This window comes from Manis pentadactyla, chromosome 10 (genome assembly GCF_030020395.1).
Source record: "Manis pentadactyla isolate mManPen7 chromosome 10, mManPen7.hap1, whole genome shotgun sequence".
NCBI classification, from domain to species: domain Eukaryota; kingdom Metazoa; phylum Chordata; class Mammalia; order Pholidota; family Manidae; genus Manis; species Manis pentadactyla.
In genome coordinates, this window is record NC_080028.1 from 127157849 (window position 1) to 127176866 (window position 19018).

The following is a 19018-nucleotide window of genomic DNA, read 5'->3' on the forward strand; positions in this document are numbered from 1 at the left end:
CTACAGAGGGAAAGGCAGATGGTCAAGATGCTGGGCTACCTCAGGCAGATGTCCTCCTGCCCCAGACTGGGGATCCCTCCTCACTGCTCAGCTTCAGTCACACTCCACCCCAAATGAAACCCCCAGCCAGCTCCACGGTCTCCATGTCAATTCAGGTCCCAGTTGCCTTGCACCATCCTCATCACTGTCCACTGGGAGAAACAGGGTATGTCAACAGAGAGTCAATCTTCCTTCTCTGTTCTTGAAATAACAAAATGTTCTTGCACCTAAATTTCACAAGGGTGGTGCTCACTGGGAAGCCCAACTACAATCTGCAGTGTTGTCAGCATGTTGGGGAAAATTCCTTGGCAAATGATGGACACCAAGAAAACAGTACTGACTTCAGAAGAAATCCATCTAGCTAAAATAACTAGAAAGCCACATGGTGCCAATGAGGAAATCTGCCCAACATTTCACAGCTACTAAGTGACAAAGCCAGAATTAGAACCCAGGGTGGGGGGAGACAAGAGCTCTGTTCTCTCCCTAGACTGATGCAAGGAGAGGACCCAGCAGAAAGGGGGCGCTACTCCTCACCCCTAGGCTGGCCCACACCCACCCTGGGTAAAGGGGCTGTTCCAGCTGTAGAACTGGTCTACTCCCAGGCCCTCCACCACTGACTTTACCTGATACTCCCTTTCCCCATTGGCTATATTCCATCCAGAGCAGCCCTCCTGCCATTTCTACGTGGATATCTAATGGAATCTTAACATGCCCCACTGAACTCTTGATTTCCCTGTCCAAATGGTTCCTTCCACAGTCTTCCCAATCCTAGGAAATGGCAACTCCACTCTACCAGGCCAAGATCTTTGGATCCCTTCTTGATTCTACCCTCCCCCCATCCTCTAATCCAACAGCAACAATTATGGCTTTACAATTGGCAGTCTGCAATCCCCTCTTCTTTCTACCCCCGCTAATACCCACATTCAGGCCACCACTACCTAGGCTATAGCAAAAGGAATCTCCCTGCTTTCACTCTGGACCCCTATAGTCTAGTCTGTACACAGCAGCCAGAGCGAAGCACGTCACTTCTCTTCCTAAAACTGGCTTCCTATCTCACAGTCAAGCTAATGGCTTTATTATCGGCCTTACTACCATGGCCTATGGAATCCTATGTTCTGCAACCCCCACTCCATGCTAATGTCTGACCTCATGTCCTATTACTTTCTCTCCCTCACGACTCCCCAGCACCGCCTTGACCCTCCACCTCCATTCCCCAAACACACCAGACATGCGCCTGCCTCAGTGCCTTTGCATAGCTGCAGACCTCTTCCAACAGTTATCTACTTGGCTCACATGTGCATTTCAGGTCTCTGCTGAAATGTCACCTTATCAGAGTGCTTTCCTTGACCTCCTGAATCCTCCCCCATTGGAACATGATGCTGATGCTATGATATAAGATGCTTTTGTAGGGCTTACCATGTGCCAGACATTACTATAAGCGCTCTTTCATACGTATATTCCCACATAACCCTCACAATCTCCTGAAACAAAACTATTATCATCTCCATCTTACAGAGGAGAAAACTGAGGCATGGACTGCTTAAATAACCTGGCCTATGGTCACAGAGTTAATAATTAGTGCAGTGGATGAAATTTATACCCAGGGAATTTGGCTTCAGGGTCTATGTTATTAAAAGTAGTTATATGAAAGCAAGAACTTTGCCAATTTTGTTACCCTATATTCCATGCTGGGAACCATGCCCAGCACACAGCAAGGGTTCAATATTTATTGATGAAATGAACACGAGAAGGGCCTTGTCTACCTACCATGCTGCTTTATCTCTAGACATCTGGCCTCTGGTGGAGCTGCTCAGTTGAATAAAGAGTTTGGGGGAAAAAGAGGCCTAGTGCGGCACTGCCCTACCCAAATAATTTCCTGCCATGATGGACATGTTCTGTATCTGCACTAATACAGTAGCCACTAGTTTCATGTCATGGAGCACCTGATATTAACTAGTGTAACTGAGAAAGTGAATTCTACATTTAAATGGAAGTGGTCCCTGTGACTCCGGACGGCAAACCCTGGGGACTTGTCCAAGGCCACAGGGATGGAATGAGAGTGAGGCAGAGAACAGAGCTCTCCACCAAGCGCTGTCCAAAGGCCTTAGCTCCCACGCTGTTGCCCGCTGCCCTGCCCTGGGATTTTAGGAGAGCCGCAGGACTGACAGTTCCGTTCCTTTGGGGTAGTTTGTGCCCAGAGTTGTAGTTCTCATTCTTAGCTCAGGACTCGGAAATAAGAGCCTCAGAGAGAGGGTGAGAGCACACCTCCGAGTGCCAGCCTGCAACTGATCAACACGTCCGCCATCAAGGTCAGTCTTTTCCATTAATTCCCGCAGGACAGGGGATGACGTCCCAGAAGAGCAATCACCTGGGACTTTGCCGCCTTTCAGGCCAGGACACCACTGTTTCACAGAGGAGCTCACCTGCCAAGTGGCAATTACTCTATCCACACATACACTCTTGAGACCACAGGACACATTAGCTTGTAAGATGCACTGAAATTCCAGGCCCGGGCACAGATTCCCTGCATCCCTGAAGGTGCTTAGTTAAGATCAATGGTCCGAACTAAAATGGCCGCCTCTGCCCTGCACCACCAGCCGCGCTTCTTCCTTGCCTGCAGACAAATCCCTTACGAGAGGCTTGGCCAGGCAAGGAGACCTTCTAAAGGGACCTGCCAAAGGTCGGTGGCAGGCAGAGTTCTTGGATGGAGATGTGGCTCTGAGAACAGCAAATTAAATGTTACTACTCTATAATTAATAATTCAGACTCAAGGGCAAAATGATTTTCACCGAGAGCTTGTGAGAAGAGTCCTGAGCCACGGCCACCCCTGGGGCTGCACTGACAGCTGCTCACTCAGTGCATGAGCCCCACCGCAGGGAACACATGCAGGCGTCTCCTGTGCGGTGCACTGCAGCCACTGGTCTAGGAGCTGCCTGGGTTACTCCTTTAACACTCACTACGGCCTAGGAGGCAGGAATTATTGTTATTCCCCATGATCAGATGAAGACACTGAGGCCAAGGTAGCTGGCTGAGATCATGAAGCTACAGCAGGTCATGGGGCCACAATTGAAGCACAAGGCCTTCCTCCCAACCTCTCCTGTACACTCCCCTTTATCTAAAAAGTTGTCTCTCTCCAGGGCCAGCCCAGGAGTTAGCAAGATCCATCCACTCGTGCAGTGAGAGAGCGGGTGTCAGTGCAGCTTAACACACCAGACAGTAAGAATTTGGAAAATATTATCAGACCTGACAGCCTGGGTTTGGCTGCGTCTCCAGGAAATCAATCCAACTGTATGAAATTAGATCATACCCCCTGGGAAGTTCTTTGCACACCAGAGCTTAGAGTTTTCTAAACCCTTTCCACCTCTGGCTGGCAGTTCCCTGTGATCACAGTCACCCAGGCCTGTCCCCACTGACAGTCACTCCTACCTACTTCCAGTCTCAGGTCATTTAACAGCAAGAAGGATCTCTCTAATGCTGAGATCACACAGTGGCAGCCCACAGGCTGAAGCCAGCCCAGAGATGCTTCTTTGGACCTAAAAATGTTTTAAAAATGTGAATTAGCTTCTAACGTGTAAAACTGGAACATTCCATATAAAAAAATCTGTATTTCTGGCTACTTTTGAGAAAAACCAGATGATGTGCCAAAGTTGACTGGCGCTCTGGGAATGGAGCATGACCTCCCCGGGCTGCCAGCTGCTGCCCCCCCAACGCTCTCAGCGAGGAGGTAGGTCAGGGCTGTGGAACCTGAGGCCCCCCTTCTACCCATTTACCTTGCTGGTGTCTGACTCTGCAAGCCTTGATCTGATGTCTAGTGTTTCATCACAGCCTTACCACCCATCTATTCCCACCAGCCATCTGGTCTCGCTCCCCCTTGATCTTGTTCTAACAATCTTCCCCTGTGTTTTGACAGACTGCTCTCTCTGTCTTGAATTCTCCTCCCTTGGCTTTTAAGACTTGAACCAAATCTTTTCAGGAAGCAGGTGAGAGGCATGTTATTGGTACTTTATTTTGCTGGCTTGTCCAACTCCTCCCCACCCCGAACAAAGCAGAATGGTGCCCTTCACTCTTCTCCCTGCTTACTTTCCCCAAAGACAAGCCCCACGTGGTCTCATGGATCCAACATCCTTTCCACACATCTGCCTCCTGAATCTACATTTCCATCCTGATGTTGCTCCAGGCTCCCTGAATGTCTAGGAGTCACCTCAAATCCATCACAATGGAAACAGAGGGGTCCTCTTGCCATGTAAGCAGCTCTTCTGACTCTTCTGCTCTCAACGAAGAACCACCACTTCCCTAGGCACAGACCTGAAATCATTTCCCTTCCCCTTTCCTTATCCATCCTCTATGTAACCAGTGGCCAAATCTTACAAACTCTTCCTCTGAAGTGCCTCTCACGTAGTCCCCTTTAGTATGTGCTACAGTACAGCTCCATACAGCTCCTTATGTCTGCACACCTGGGTTGTGCCCTCCAACTGGCCTTTCTTCTCTGTCCTCCACAATCACTGACACACAGCTTGGAGCACACTGCCACCTCGACCCCTGGTTTTAATACCTACACGGCCCCCGACTAACTTCATGAGAGTATCACTGCTTAAGCAGACCTCGAGGTTCTCCAAAATCCAGGGACTACCTACTTTTCTCTCTTCACTGTCCTTCCCGTTCTCGACCAGTGCTGAGAATATCCACGTCAACACTGAGCCCTGCACAGCCTATGCCCGTCTCCGGAATTCCGTGCCAGCCTCACATGCTGGCTCAGGTGGCCTGTGGCCTGTTCTCCTGCCGTGACCCTCCCTGTCGACTGTGAGATCCTATGCGCCGTGTTCTTATTTCATACCCGAGCATCCAGGCTGTGGCCCTCCCCTGGTCTACAGGATTCTTCAGGGTGATACTTAGCACAGGACTCTAAGTACACTCAGTGAGCTGTAGTATAGTGCAGAGCTCAACTCTGCCACACATGAAAGGTAGTCACTAATTCCAGAAGCTACAGAAATAAAACAAACCTTCTCATCCTTTGGGGGCCGACCCCGTTTCCGGGGACTCTGCTCTTGGGCTCTTTTCAGAGGGGACTTGGCGCCTCTCTCTGAAGAGCCTGAAGACACCCTCTTCTTTCCTTCTCCCATGTTCTTCTTCGCCTTCCCTTCAGACACGCTCAGCTTGCGCTTCTCATCACCTGGGCTCAGCCTACTTCTCTCCTCACTGGAATTACGCCGATTCTTGTCATCAGCAGAATTGTGGGATGACGTCTGAAAGTATTAATAGTGATAATGATAACGGCCACAACAGCTGCCACCACCCCCACCATTTATGTGATAAGAGCTTTATGTGAATTATTCATAGACAGCCCCATGAAACATGTTCTGCTGTCATCCCCACTTACATCTGGCGACGTAGATTAAAAAAAAAAAATTGAGTCACTTGCCCACAGTCCCAAAGTTAAGGAGTACGATAGACACCCAGGCAGTGGGTGTATTCCAGAAGCTGTGCTCCTAATCTGCGTGCTCTAAAAGGGAGAAATGCCTGTGCTGTACCCAAGGCTGAGATACTTCTCCTGGGTCCACGTTACTTTCCTAAAAACAACATTATATTCCAGAAAGGTCAGCCACATGCATGGAGTTTCAAGCTGATTAGCAAAATGCTGATACCTTAGAACTGAGGTAGCACTCTCTCCACTGACATTTCGTAAGAAGAGAGTTTCAGGTTTGGGTGACATTAAATCTGTTACTATGCAAAAACATAGTGGTGCTGGCGTAAAGTGAGGATCGGAGCCTCTCACCTGGTCTTTCCCTTTGGCTCTCCTGAGGAACTCCTCCACGGCATCTACGGCCTGCTGGAACCGTTTTCCCTTGTTAATCTTGATCATTTCCTCCTTATGTGCGTGATACGGCTTTAGCTGTTCCACTTTGATCCAGGCACTAGCAGGGAACACACACAGAGGGGGGGTGACCCACACACCTATGCCAGAAAGTACCAAAGGCTTCACTGCAGCACAATGCAAATATTCATTTGCTTTAACAGGACTTTGAAATAAGTCTGCCATTTTTTCAAAACATTCCATCAACAACCCCAAGCTCTTGGGCCTAAATGTATGTTTTCCTGAAACAAGCAGAACAAACAAAACCAGAACATCCTCTATACGAAGTCACTGTGTTGCAGGCCATTTATTTCCACCCTAGGTCACCAGCATTCCATGTGGAGCCACACCCCCTGCCATCTGCAGCAGGCAGAGGAACCTGGACATGCTGCCCATCTCCCACATGGGTCCCAGGGGCAGACCTGGAGGCCGATCAACCAGAGCAGCATTACTGCCCGTCCAGAACTGGAGCCAAACGGACGGCTCATCAACTAAGAATCAGAGACGTTATGCCAGAGGGCTAAGGAAACACATCATCTAAAACCTGTGACTCTTACAGGTTTGGAGTCTTTTTTTTTTTTTTTATTTACAGCTATGGAGCCTATATTTGTTCATAAATGATTGTATCCATGGCTACCAAACCACATAAAATACGTGACACATGGTTTGGAATGAGGGCAGCAGTTACAAAAGGAGGACTTTAAAAACAAGATTATGCCTGTGATCAAAGTACAACATACTTTTCTGATCCTTAATTTTTAATTCCCACCATTAATGAATAACACAAAGTGAAAAAAGCCACCAGTTGTCAATTTGGAATATCTGACCTACCATACTGACCTGAACAAATCTATCCCAGGCTGGCTTTCTGTAGTTTCCCCAAAATGACGTTTAGTTTCCCAATACAAAGGAGAGAACTATATAGCCTCACCAAGAATAACAGTTAATTTACATGTTTTACCCTGTAACACTCATAGGTTTCTTAGTACAACCTTCAGAAAAAGTGGGTCAGATTAAGGATGTAGAAACCGAGCTACCACACTGACTTAGGGTCTCTCCTTCAGAGAAAATTAGAACATCCACTAATAATAGTCAAAGTGCTAACATGTGCACATAAAAATAGAGGTACCAACAGCAACCTATGCTTTGAATGTTGTTAATGGTTGTGACACCGGGTCTGCACAAACACAACAGCCTGCGAACACAACAGCAAACCAGGCCTAGGCACGTCACCGCCGGCTCAACTGGACCAGAGCGCATCACGATGACGGGCACTCAGATGCTGGCCTTGCCGCACAGCGCTGCGACCAGATGGCAAGCAGGTACCTTTCTAGTGACCCACTCATTTTCAAGTTCGAAGTTTTTACATGACAGAGCCAATGGGTCCAATCTACAGGGAGGAAAAAAGGGAATTAAAATTTGTCCCCACACTGCCTGGCAGGGTATCACTGGACTGAACCTTTTGCCTCTCCTTGCATTGACAGGGTTTTTAAGGACAGAGCAATCACATGCAAAGCCAGACGTGCCCTGAAAAGCAAGTTAAGCTGCCATCTTAACTGGCAGCTTGGAGATGACACAGGCATCAGTGATGGAGTGTGCGAGCCCCGGGGCCCTGGACAGACCTCTTTTCCTCTGAGGTCGCAAGCCAAGCTGTTTGCGAGCCCCAGCATAAGACCGACAAGGTCGTTTCTACGGAGCAGCTTACGACAGTGGAATCCTTATCCCTGCCCTCTGCCATCCCCACCTTAACCTCTGATTCTGAGGAGTAGGAAGGTAAGGACATCTGTGGAGGAAGCGCCAATAAATTCATGTCTATCTTGTGGTGAAGCATTTTAAATGGATTACTTATTTCTTCTAGAAAAGTACAATCAAAATTTCATCATCCTGAAGACTGACATTTGAGATACTCAATGAAAATTTCCTCTATGACCATTTTTGAAAAGTGAAAATGGTTTGCTTAATGAACTAAAGGTATAAATATAACTTTAAGAAGGTAAATATAAGAAATGTTAAGCTACTTAAGGAAACAATCTCTTGCTGGAGAAGCATCCTGTGGGTTTGTTTAGAAAAACAGTAAAAAAAAAAAAAAAAAAGCCAGCCCACCAGAGCCCTAGGGGGGCTATCTCTTGAAAGCAAGCCAAACTGAAATCACTTCAGCCATATGAATGGCAATTTTTTCTCTAAAGGCTGCATGCAACACCCTCTGACTCCTTAAAGAGGGTATGCTTTTCAGCTGGAGCTTCAGGAACACCCCATTCTCTGGGCTTGGCATGCAACTTGTGCTCAATAAATAATCACTGAGCAAACCATGCCTTTCACTGGGGGGCTGGATTGCGGCCTCTGGGTTATATGCTGTGAGCTTTAGTAGCTTTTTGTGGTCGTTGCTGCTGTTTGGTATTTTTGTGACCGTTGTTTCTTGTCCTGATACAAGCTGTAACTTGTGATTTCCTCATATCATCTTCCCAATGCCTAGATGGAGCTGCACCTTTCCTGCCCAATTTGCTGCAGGCTGGGAAGTCAGAAAAAGCAAACTTAGTCAAGTTGTGTCTAAAGTATGCACCTTTACTATTATGTACAAGGAAGTTAATTACATTGTTTGTAGAAGTAAACGTCTGAAAACAAACTACCTAGCAATCAGTGAGGCCATTACAAGAATGAAATGGAAGGTCCCTTTAGAAATTTGGCAAAATGGAAAAAAAACAAAATGCAGAGCAGAATGTGTAGCACACCACCACTTGTGCAAAAACGAGGCAAAAGTAGCATGTGACGCTTTGGTCACACACACAGCATCTCCGGAGGGACACCCCATGAGGAACTAGAATGACTGGATGTCTGTGGGCCCGAACTGGGTGGCTGAGGGACAAGGGATGAGTGGAACTGGGGCACGGTTTCACGGTTAGGGGTGGGGTGACAATAAACATGTATCAACTTTAAAAAACAACAAATCAACAACGGAGGTTTTTGCTGAAGAACAAAGGCTGCTCTAACCACCCGGAGGGCTCTACCCCGCCCCACGACGCCCTTGCCTGTAGGTTTGGGTTTGCTCAGGCAGGGAGCTACTGTCTGGCTGCCAGAATAACTGTACCGGTAACACGGCCAAGGGCAGCAGACTTACCCTGGTGTCCGGATATACCTGCTGCAAATTCTTTTCATTTGTAAATACAAACCTTCCACTACATGACCCTCAGGTTACACACTTCACTCAAAATGAATTTAAAAAGCTTACATTTTCAAAAACTTCTGCTAATTCTGCCTTGCTTTCCCCTTAAATTAAAATCATGCCATGTAGGCATCATATAAAAGATGCCAGTCTATCAACAACCTCAAAACACTCACGTATGTGTCTCAGACTTTGTACAGACACGATGACCCGGGCAGGAGTCGGGGTGGAGAGAGAGGAAGCACATGCACAGTCCAAAGGTGAGAACAGGACAGTGGCACAAGACGCGGGCTTGCTTCTCCATCTGGCTTTGGTGAGCAGTACTTAGTAAATAATTCCTGGGCTTGTCCTCCTTTTAAACCATTGCGAGAAGCTGGGGATTACTGAGGTGTCACAGGTCCAAGTCTAAGCTACTCAGAAATCAACATACCCAAAACCACAAATCAAAAAAAAAAACAACCAAAAAAACCACTAAGAATATAACTAAGAATTTCTCAGTTAATTTAAAGCCACAATTACCTTACAGACATCAACAAAGACTTACAGATAAATTTAGAAGATTTTTGTTCTGAATCTTGGAAACTGTCCCAAATGCTGGGTGAGGCTTTCAAGCTGCACTGCCTATGCCAACATGGCCAGTCACTTCTTTCTGTGCCAGACTCTGTCATTTCTGGTGCATGACCCCTGCTCCTGGGGTCGCTGCCTCAGCCAGGAAGGGAGTCACCTGCAGGACAGGAGCTGCCGGCACTGGGAGAAGAGAAGCCACTGGGAGAGCTGTCGTCCGGGCCTGGGAGGGGGAAGCTGCTGGCTCGGCCCAGACCCCAGTGGCAGTGGGCATCGCTACCCACTTGGCCCAGGTCTCCAGCCACTACGTGGTGCCGGATGGAGGGGAGGAGGGCCAATTAGGTGCCAGGTAAACAGAGAAAAGGATGCTCAGATGGTTTTCTCTGCATGCTTCTCATTATAGGCCACAGGTTTTTCTAGAAGTTAGTTTAGTATTCACTCAGACACCTCACACCTAGCTGTCCCACTTTATATCTGGCTTGATATAAAAAATACCTCAGGCTGGGATCCTGGACATCTTATTACTGAAATACACAAATCTCCTGCCTCTTAATTTCTACATCTGTTAAAAAGTAAGAACCTGAACAACCATCCTATCCTTTGCTGAAAAGGCTGTTGCGAGGATCAGATGCAAAGACTGCTATAGTAACTCTGAGGTAGTCGTTCAGGACCTGCCCATTGTTTGCACACAGTATTGTCTGAACGGGTTTGCATCTGCCAGTTTTTGAGCATGTGCAAACTAAACAAACTCCTTCCATTCTGCCATCTGTGAGCACTGATCAAACTTTTAAACCCTGGACTCAATGTCGACTCTGATGGGCAACCAACCTGTTCAAGGTGGGCCCTCATTTGTGCCTGAGACGTAATCTTCGGCTGTGGTCACCTGGTGAAGTTGGCAAAGTTACACTGAAGTTCTTTTTCCCTCCGTATATCCATCAAACAGGAAATGACTATGGGTAACTTCCCTTGTGGCCACCCAGACTCGGCCAGCCAAATCCAACCAGATCCGGTCACCTTACTAAGTCCTTCCCTTACAAGACAGGCTGATTAGGAAGGTCTGGTCCTCTCCTCCTAACAATGCGATGTCGACACAAATTGTTAGATGTTTTGGCCCACAGAGGGCGAGAGAAAAATTGGGTTTCTTCCAAATGGTTGAAGTCATCATTTATCTTGTCTTAAGGGCTACCCTTGTCACTCTTTAATTAAGATCCTTTTGCTAATATAGGAAAATTATACATTTTTTCCATAAGTAGTATGTCAATTTTGAAACTGAACATCTCTGACTGAATCCTATATTCTTCAGGAACACAGGAACAGCCCCCCTGACTTCTTGCCCGGCAAGGAGAGGCCCCAGAAACCTCAGAGCCTCCACCCCAGGGTGTGCCAGGAGCACATGCCCCTCTCCCCGACATCAAGCGTTTAAGGTGAGGTACAGCTTCTTCTACAGCTACTCGTGGCTTTGCCCTTCAAAGTGGTTCTCATCCCTAAAAAGTCCACTCGCATTTCCTGTCTGAACGACCTCTTACCTGTGTGTTTCTTATAGTGCTTCTTACATATGTCCTGAACACGGTCACACATTAACTCTACTCGTGGTGCCCTTTGCTGAAATGAATGACAGTTCATGAACAACTCAGTGTTTATCTCCTTAAAGCTATTATTTCATCAATTCTGACTGTGCTCTTTTTTCAGTTTTTGCTTTTTCACATTAAAGACTCCTACTCTTTTGTCTGACTTGGTCCCTTTTCTGATCTTGCCTAGTTGCACAGATCACGTTGGGAGGATCAACTGCAGTGCACACGGCACTCCTGGTGAGGCACAATATAGTTTCCCACATAAAGGTGGAACAATGTAAAAATAAGAAAAAAAGACCAAAAAAAAAAAAAAGGAACAATGCATTGTTATGTGTTTAAAGTCTTTTTAGTCAAAAGAGTGGACCTAGCTGACATCCTTATGAAACTCCAATTCTCATTTACCTTTCTTTCCAAACACAAATCCTCTCTCAGGCGCAGAGCCCATGTCTCTCCACACTTTCCTTAAAGGCATCTGCTGCTCACCACCTTTTTATTCTCTTGTAGTAGAGCTATACCCTGACCTGACGTTTGCTGAACACCTACGGTATGCCAAACCACACCATGAATGTGTCATACCTCTCTTTCAAGACTATGAGGTAAGGAGCATTGTCCCCACACATGGATGAGGGCACAGAGGTCCAGAAAGGTCAAACAGCTTGACCAAGTCATAGAGGAGGTAGAACTGGTATCTGAATGCACGTTAGGATGATAACAAATCCAGAACTCTTCCCCTCAAGTAATTTTCTGTTACCCAACAATCTAGAGATTTCACCTTCAGATATATAGACATTAAATAGCACCTCCTTAACATTGATCATCAAGTACCCCTCTCCCCACCATGAATGCCACATATTCTGACCCTTTGTTTCCTTTCAGCAAGTCACCTACCTCAGCACAAAAAAATGTTAGTCCTGTGTCAGCTTAACTGTTAAATAGTTTTTTTTGTGGAACTCTTTCAAGAGAGTTTAAAAGGTTTAAATGTATCTAATGGTTGTGCTGTGTCTACTTGCTTATGAATCCCCTGGAAAGACTTCAGCTAGAAATCACATCACTATCACCAACAGGTTACTTTTGTGTTCACTACTTGCACCCTTTTCTTTGGCGTCACCTGTTTGCCTGGTTCAGTGCTGAAATTTACTCTACCTCAATTTTCTGTGTCTTATCTGTAGTACTTATAATACTGCAGGATCAATTAATTCTTCCGGCATTTTTTTCTTTTAATTTTAAGAACACAATGGCTTTCAGGCTTCCTGTAATCTGATTAAGTCCCTACTTTCTATGAATTCCAATTTTTGTTTCAGACTTGTGTACTTTGTTTAGCTAACCAAGATGGGCCAACCATCTCCAAGCGCAGATCTTTAACCCAGGCAGGGAGCCTCTTTCTGCCCATATATCCAACTTAATGCCCAGTTGTTCACAGTATCCCCACTGCCTAAAACGCCCTTCTTGTTCCTGCCTATCCAAATTCTATTCATCCTCCAGAGGTGGATTCAAATCCTACCTCTTCTGTCAGCCTTCTTGAACTGGCTGCTCCCCACTGATCACTCTTGTTCTAGAACCCTTTAATAATGACTTCTCTCACTCATTCTGCAGATTTTGAATCCCACCGGAAGCATTTATGACTTGTCACCTGAGTTCCGGGAAGGCAGGGACTGTAACAGTTGCCTTCTTGGAAGTTCCCTTTGGTGGCAGCAATGTGGAGTGTGGCTGCACTAGGAACATTTGTTTTATGCACCAGGTCAACCTTTCTTGGGAAATCGTGGCATAACAACATTCCCTCTTCCAGAGTGTACCTGGCTCTCACAGCTCTGAGCCATGACTCCCTCAGAATAATGCTATCAAAGGCTACTAGGTGGGTCTGTCACAGAACTGGGGCTGTGTATACTGGTGTGTCTGTATGGTGAAGGTAGACATGACACGCAAACTCTAAACCAGGATGAGCAATCAACGTATAAAAACTCCCAAATGAGTGAAGAACACCATGAGAGATTTTGCTATGGAATACTATTTCTAGAAACATATTTTTTAACCACTGGTATTAAATTAGAAAAATCAGGTATTTTTCAAACCCAAAACTACATTTTCCTATAAGAATCATAAAATACAACTACTAAAAGAAATCAAACCGTCTGGCTGGACCCAAGTAATTAAACTGATGTAATGATGAGAAAGCTTAACAAATCACTAGAAACTCAAGTAAATACATATTCATCACCTCACTATAACTTATATAACCTATCAAAGAATCTCAAATTAAGAGCCATGATTTCAACTCTAGGACAGAATTAGTTAAAAAGCTTTACTGTTACATTATAGTTAGTTTTACAAAAAAGAACAGGATTAAACAGTTTAAGATCATTAAGATCATAGTTTTCACTGCGTACCTCATGCATGAGTCACAATAAGAGCAATCAGAAGAGAACCAAATACGGCCCTTATAAAAAGAACTGCCTGTGGGGTTGAGTAAAGGGATGTGAGAAACTATCTTAACATGGTTTTCATATTTAGCAGGTGTTGAATCCTAGTCCCACTTGACTGGACATTGTTATTAACCCCAGGACAGTTTATGAAAGAAGAATAGCACCTTTTCTTCAGGTATGAAGCCAGGATGATATGTATTTCCACAGACTGCAGTAATGAACTAAGGTTCCTAAGTATTCTCAAAGCATCTCAGACCCAGCAATGTCCAAACTAAAAGTGAAACTTGGTGAGCGCTACTCACTGATCTTCTGTTCCAAAAAACTTCACAAAGAAGCATTTCTTTCCACGTGGTTTCTTCAAGTCCTTGGGTGGATTAACAATCTGGGGAATAAAAAGGAAAAAAAAGTTTTTTTTCCACAGTTCTAAGTTGGGGGCAAAAAAACCAAAAAACCAAAAGGACTATGTCTCAAGAGCACCCAGGGCTTCTGAGACTTTTTTTTACTGAGAATGCATGACAATGAGCAAATATTCTACAAGTTCCATACAACTAATATTTAACATAGTGTTCAGTAGATACAGTATCTTCTTTATTGCAGTGGCCCTGTTTTAAAAGCATTTAACACTAAGACCAATGTCATGCCCCTCCAATGTGACCCTGTCATGAAGAAATGCAGAGGATACCCTTAAAAACACATCTATGCAGGGAGAATTGAGATAGGTAACAGGGATAAAGAAGGACAACTGGAAATGCCGTATTATAAAGAGATAGTCTTCAGACATTGCCTGGGCTCCTTGCAAGAATATAAAAACAGAACATTTGGAAAGCTATTATGGATTGCCTCATGCAAAATTTGGAGTGCCAACATTTGCAAAGATGCACTGAAGCAGCACATATGGTAACATGGAAAGATTTAAACTTAGTTGGGACAAAAATACTTTGACTTTTCACTAACCTACATTTAGCTCTCTTGCTGGAGAATTAATTTTCTTTTCCTTTTGTTAAAATTAAGTGTAAAGCTCAATTCAAATTAGAACTGATTGCCAGGATTAAAAGACTTCACCAAATTATCTTCGGTTCAAGAAATAAGCATTTGCTACAGATTAAATGACCTAGTTTGTATTATATTGCGTTTTCTAAACAAACTGATACTAGAGAAAAAAAATTCTGAGTGTAATTTAAATAAGCCTAATTTAACTCAATGCTAAAAATTGAGACAAATGCATCTTACATTCTCCACTTCTTCAAACACAACTTCAGATGTCTTCCTTCAGTAGCAAGACACTCACCTTTCCTGGCCAAGGAGGATACCGGCCTAGTTTCCCCCTAAAGAAAATACAGAGAGTCAGCATTTGCCTTGGAAAAGCCAGGCCATTTCCTTCAACCCATTCAACATGCAATTTATTTACCTAAATCTCCCACTTACATTCTTAAGTGCGAGAACAAGAGCTGGCAAACAGGAGTTCTTAATCTGGCTTCCACCCCAGGGCCCAGAAGGCCAAAACTCCTTAGAAACGGAATGCAAAATGATATACGTAGGTGTGTAAGGTGTGTGCAATACAAAACAACAAAACCACCAAGAGTCACTTGTCCACAGACTCCCTGTGACGGGGGTGGGGGAAAGTTTGCTCTGTAAACACAGACTTCCCCCTACAAAGTCCGGTTTAATTCACCACGAGAATAGCCCGGCTTTGACAAACGCTAACGTAGCCTTCCTCTGGGTCGAGAACCGAGCTACGCGGGTCGAGGGAGGCGGCGACAGTCAGTTGTCTGGGACACAGAAGCAGACCACGAGCGGTACACAGAAGACACACATGACTGCCAAGCCTTCGGTTGTAAAGGAGAAGTCCCCCCTCCATTTCTTCGCGGGGAAGGGCCGGCAGTCCGGTTTCGAAAACCCGGGCGGCTGGCCGCCCGCACAGTCGGTTCCATCGCAACACTGGTTTTGACGAGCTTGCCGGGGCGAGAGCCCCGAGGGGCTTCCCTGCTCTCCCCGTTTCCCAGGAGCCTCAGGGGGACCCCGAGGACCCGGCGTACGCGGGAGGTGCCCGGTGCCAGGAACTCGCTTCTCGGTGGCCGCCGGCGTGCCAGTGCGGAGCGCAGCCTCCCCCGGGCCGCGTCGGCGCGCGAAGCCCGGCTCTCCGTGGCCACCCGCGACCTCAGTCCCCCGGGGCCACACTGGCCCTTCGGCCCGGCGTTGCTCCCAGCGCCGGCACCTCGTCTCGCTTTTTCTCCAGGGCCTGGAGCGCAGAGAAAGGCAACTCTGGGTCTGGCCTTAAACCCCGCGCCTAAGAGAACAGCTCTCCCGCGCAACTCTCTTGGCCCCGGCCGTCCGTACTCACCACACCAAATCGCCGAGCCGCAGACTCACAGCCGCCATCTTACCACCCAACCACCGCCGACGCACGGGCCGCCGGGAACATTAGGTCTCCCCGGCACCGCCCATTGGAGCGCGCTCGGTCACGTGACGGGGGCCGGTTGTCACCGGCCACGCCGCTGCTCTGTCGTCACCGCGTCCGCCAGGGCTCATTGGCGGGCTCGGCGACACGTGACCCGGGCGCCGCGGTCTCCGCGCACCGGAGCTCCTGGTCTCCGGCTCGTTCCGCCTCCCTCCGGCTCGTGACAACGAAGCGCCCGAGAGCTCAGGCGGTAGCGGCGACAGTGCGGCCGGCCGAGCTGAGTGCGAGAGCCGGCCCTGCGGCCCGCCCCGCCCCCGGACCCTGACCTCCAGCCCCTCCCTCGCCCTCGCTCGCTGGCACTTCCGTTACGGCCGTTAGTCCCCGCGGATCCCTCGGCCAGCTGCTTTGCCGCGTTGGAGCTACCCTGACGGACCTCGGCGCGGCCTGGAAGTCAGCTTTCGCTCGGGGCCCGTGCCCGGCGGGCTCTGCGTGACTGAGCCCGGGGTGCGGACGGGTCCTTCGGAGTCCGCTTTCTAACGGCCGGCGTCCGGGGAGCGGCTCCGAGCACGCGCTGCAAGTTCTCCCGGGGCGCCAGTGCAGCCCGCCCTGAGGTCCCCAGTTGCTCAAACGACGCGGAACCAGCGTCTCTCCGCTTCCTTCTGCGCCAGCGCGGCGGCACGGCCGGCGACGCTCCCCCGGGCGCGCGGGGACCCGGCCATGGGCCTCGGCGCAGGCCGGCCGCCCGCCGGGAGGCAGAACGCGGGGACCGGCCGTTAGCAGCGCGACAGCCTGGGCTCCCGGGCCGGCATGAGGACGGCCGCGGGGGGACGAGCGCGGCCCGCGGGGCCGTAGCCTGCGTCGCGCTGGGGACAAAGGTGCGTGTCTTTGTCGGGACCGGGCTCTCGCCTAAGCCTTGTTGTAGTTTGACACTTTTAGAGAAGTTGGGCGCAGGCTGTTGTGACGACAGGAAGGCAGTTACCCCGCGTGGCTTCAGTACCTTAAAACTAAACCTTTGATTGGGGGAACCCTTGACAGCAGTTCAGCACACAGCGCCCTCCCAAACTTCAGCATCCCAGGTTGGAAACAAAATATTTTTAAAGGTCTCAATCACAGTTGTGGACCCCAAGGAGTCTAAGCGTTGACCTAACTTAGACTTGAGTTACTGTCTGCTTGAAAAGTTGGCGGGTCCACACGCATCTCCCGCAGGCGTTTGGTCACGCAGACTTTAGTTGTTAGCGTTTTTTTGTTTGTTTTGTTTTAGCGAATTGGCTTGTCTGCATTCTGGCTTGTCTTTGGAGCTCAGTTTCCCTAAAGTACCTGGAATTACTTTCAGGGACTGTTATGTACTGTTTTGTTTTAAAGACAAGCCGGTAATTTAAAGCATGTTTAAGATTCCAGAAATGTTTTCATAAAATTAAACACGTTGCTAATTTTAAAACTAATTTTTGAGGAATCGAGGGATATTTTAATGACTTGATAAAATGTATCTCGTATCAACATCACAGTGGGCCTAGAGATATTCCCCTTAGAGTCAGGAACATGTCAAAGACTATATTGTCTAATATTATCTTGGAAGTTGTAGCCAGTGCAATAAGACATGAAAGGAGAAAGGAGAAAACAGATTCCTCATTTCTCTGGATGATAGGATAGCCTTTAAAAAAAAAATTTTTTTTAAGAGAAAACCATTAAAATAAATGACACTAATTATAAAAGCAGCATACAAAATTCAGCTTTTCTGTTTCACCCGTAAGCAGTTTGAAAATACAATGTACAAAGGATGTATAACAAAAGGTGTATAATTCCTGAGAATAACCTGAGATACAAAAGGAGACTAGCATTTCTTGGATAACATCAGCTAAGGTTTTTTAAGAGGGATTTTTGTGTGTGTGTGTATACTGTGCTTTTACTTAGAATGATGTTCAACACATTAAAGTTGAGTATTTAAATTCTCAGCTTTTCTGAAGCCTTTTAAGTTTTACAGAATTTTGTTTTCTGTACAAATCTAATTGTATAAAAATAAAAATACTTAATCTTTGACAAAGCTTCAATTAAGGTGCCAATTTAACAGATTAAATTCCCCTAAACAATAAAGTTAAATTTCCTTAAGTGTTTTAAACTATGTTTAAAGATTTATATGCTTATCCTCTCAAATACTTCAAACTTCTAAAACTGTGACCTTATAAACCTAATAGTAAAATCTTTCCAAGGACTTTTGTAAATTTAATAAATGTGTAAATGTAAGGTTCTTTTAAATGCACATTTTCAAACTTGTATTTTCTTAAGCATTTCAAATTAAAATCATAAGTCTAGTGTCATTAGTATGTCTGATTCTCTTAAATATTTCAAATGACTTAACAAACATCAGTAATTATAGAAGTTAACCCAAATCTAATTCCTAATCTATAAATTTGATTTACTTTATTCTCTAGTCTTATTTCTGTAACATCTCAGGCATGCAAAATCACTTACACAACTTAAGAGAAGCAGTTTTACCATCTAGGTGGATTGAAGTTACAGTGTCTAGAATTTGGACCAAGATAAGGTTACATTTAAAAAATTACTTCCTGGACAGGGACAGGGAGGGATCTGGTTGCCACTTCCTAGATGATCTTCCTGCATCCCAGAGGTTAACTTACAGATTTCCTCCTTTTTTTTTTTTTTTTAAATTAAGGTATCATTTATATACAATCTTACGCTCAGGTTTCACATGAGCAACATTGTGGTTACTGCATTCCCCCTACTATCAAGTCCCCACCACATACCCCATTACAGTCCAGATTCCCTCCTTATAGTGAGACTTTGCCTGCTCTTATCAGTGGGGGATCTCTAAGCCTTCAGCTTTTCAGGAGGAATTTATTGTCACAACCCAGTGCATCCCAAGTGCTCTGGTGGCCCTGAAAATATCTTTTTGGGGAATTTTAACATCTTACTTCAATGGTGGTCTTTTACACTACCAACCAGTTTTGCTGCTAATTACTTTGCAGCCTAATTGGAATTATTTTAACTCTTCATTGT

The 19018-nt window shown here is 46.3% G+C and overlaps 2 protein-coding genes across 7 annotated transcripts in view; one reads left to right on the top strand and one right to left on the bottom strand.

Moving 5' to 3' along the window:
- Positions 1-16049, bottom strand: part of GLYR1 (glyoxylate reductase 1 homolog) — a 31085-nt gene extending 15036 nt beyond the window's left edge. For 4 of the 5 annotated variants that reach the window (XM_036920515.2, XM_057487731.1, XM_036920512.2 and 1 more), the window contains exons 1-5: positions 15947-16049; positions 14894-14930; positions 13908-13987; positions 5813-5951; positions 5040-5282 (exon numbers count right to left, since the gene is read on the bottom strand). In XM_036920515.2, coding sequence (XP_036776410.1) covers positions 5040-5282; positions 5813-5951; positions 13908-13987; positions 14894-14930; positions 15947-15984 — 537 coding nt within the window. In that variant the 5' untranslated portion in view covers positions 15985-16049. Of the gene's footprint in view, positions 1-5039; positions 5283-5812; positions 5952-13907; positions 13988-14835; positions 14931-15946 lie in introns of all 5 variants that reach the window. The other variant, XM_036920517.2, reaches the window with a different exon arrangement.
- Positions 16050-16171: 122 nt separating this feature from the next.
- The window catches only part of UBN1 (ubinuclein 1), a 33136-nt gene continuing 30289 nt past the window's right edge, over positions 16172-19018 (top strand). The window contains exon 1 of one of the 2 annotated variants that reach the window (XM_057487728.1): positions 16172-16878. The gene's annotated coding sequence lies outside the window, so the exon portion shown is untranslated. The remainder of the gene's footprint in view (positions 16879-19018) is intronic. The other variant, XM_036920511.2, reaches the window with a different exon arrangement.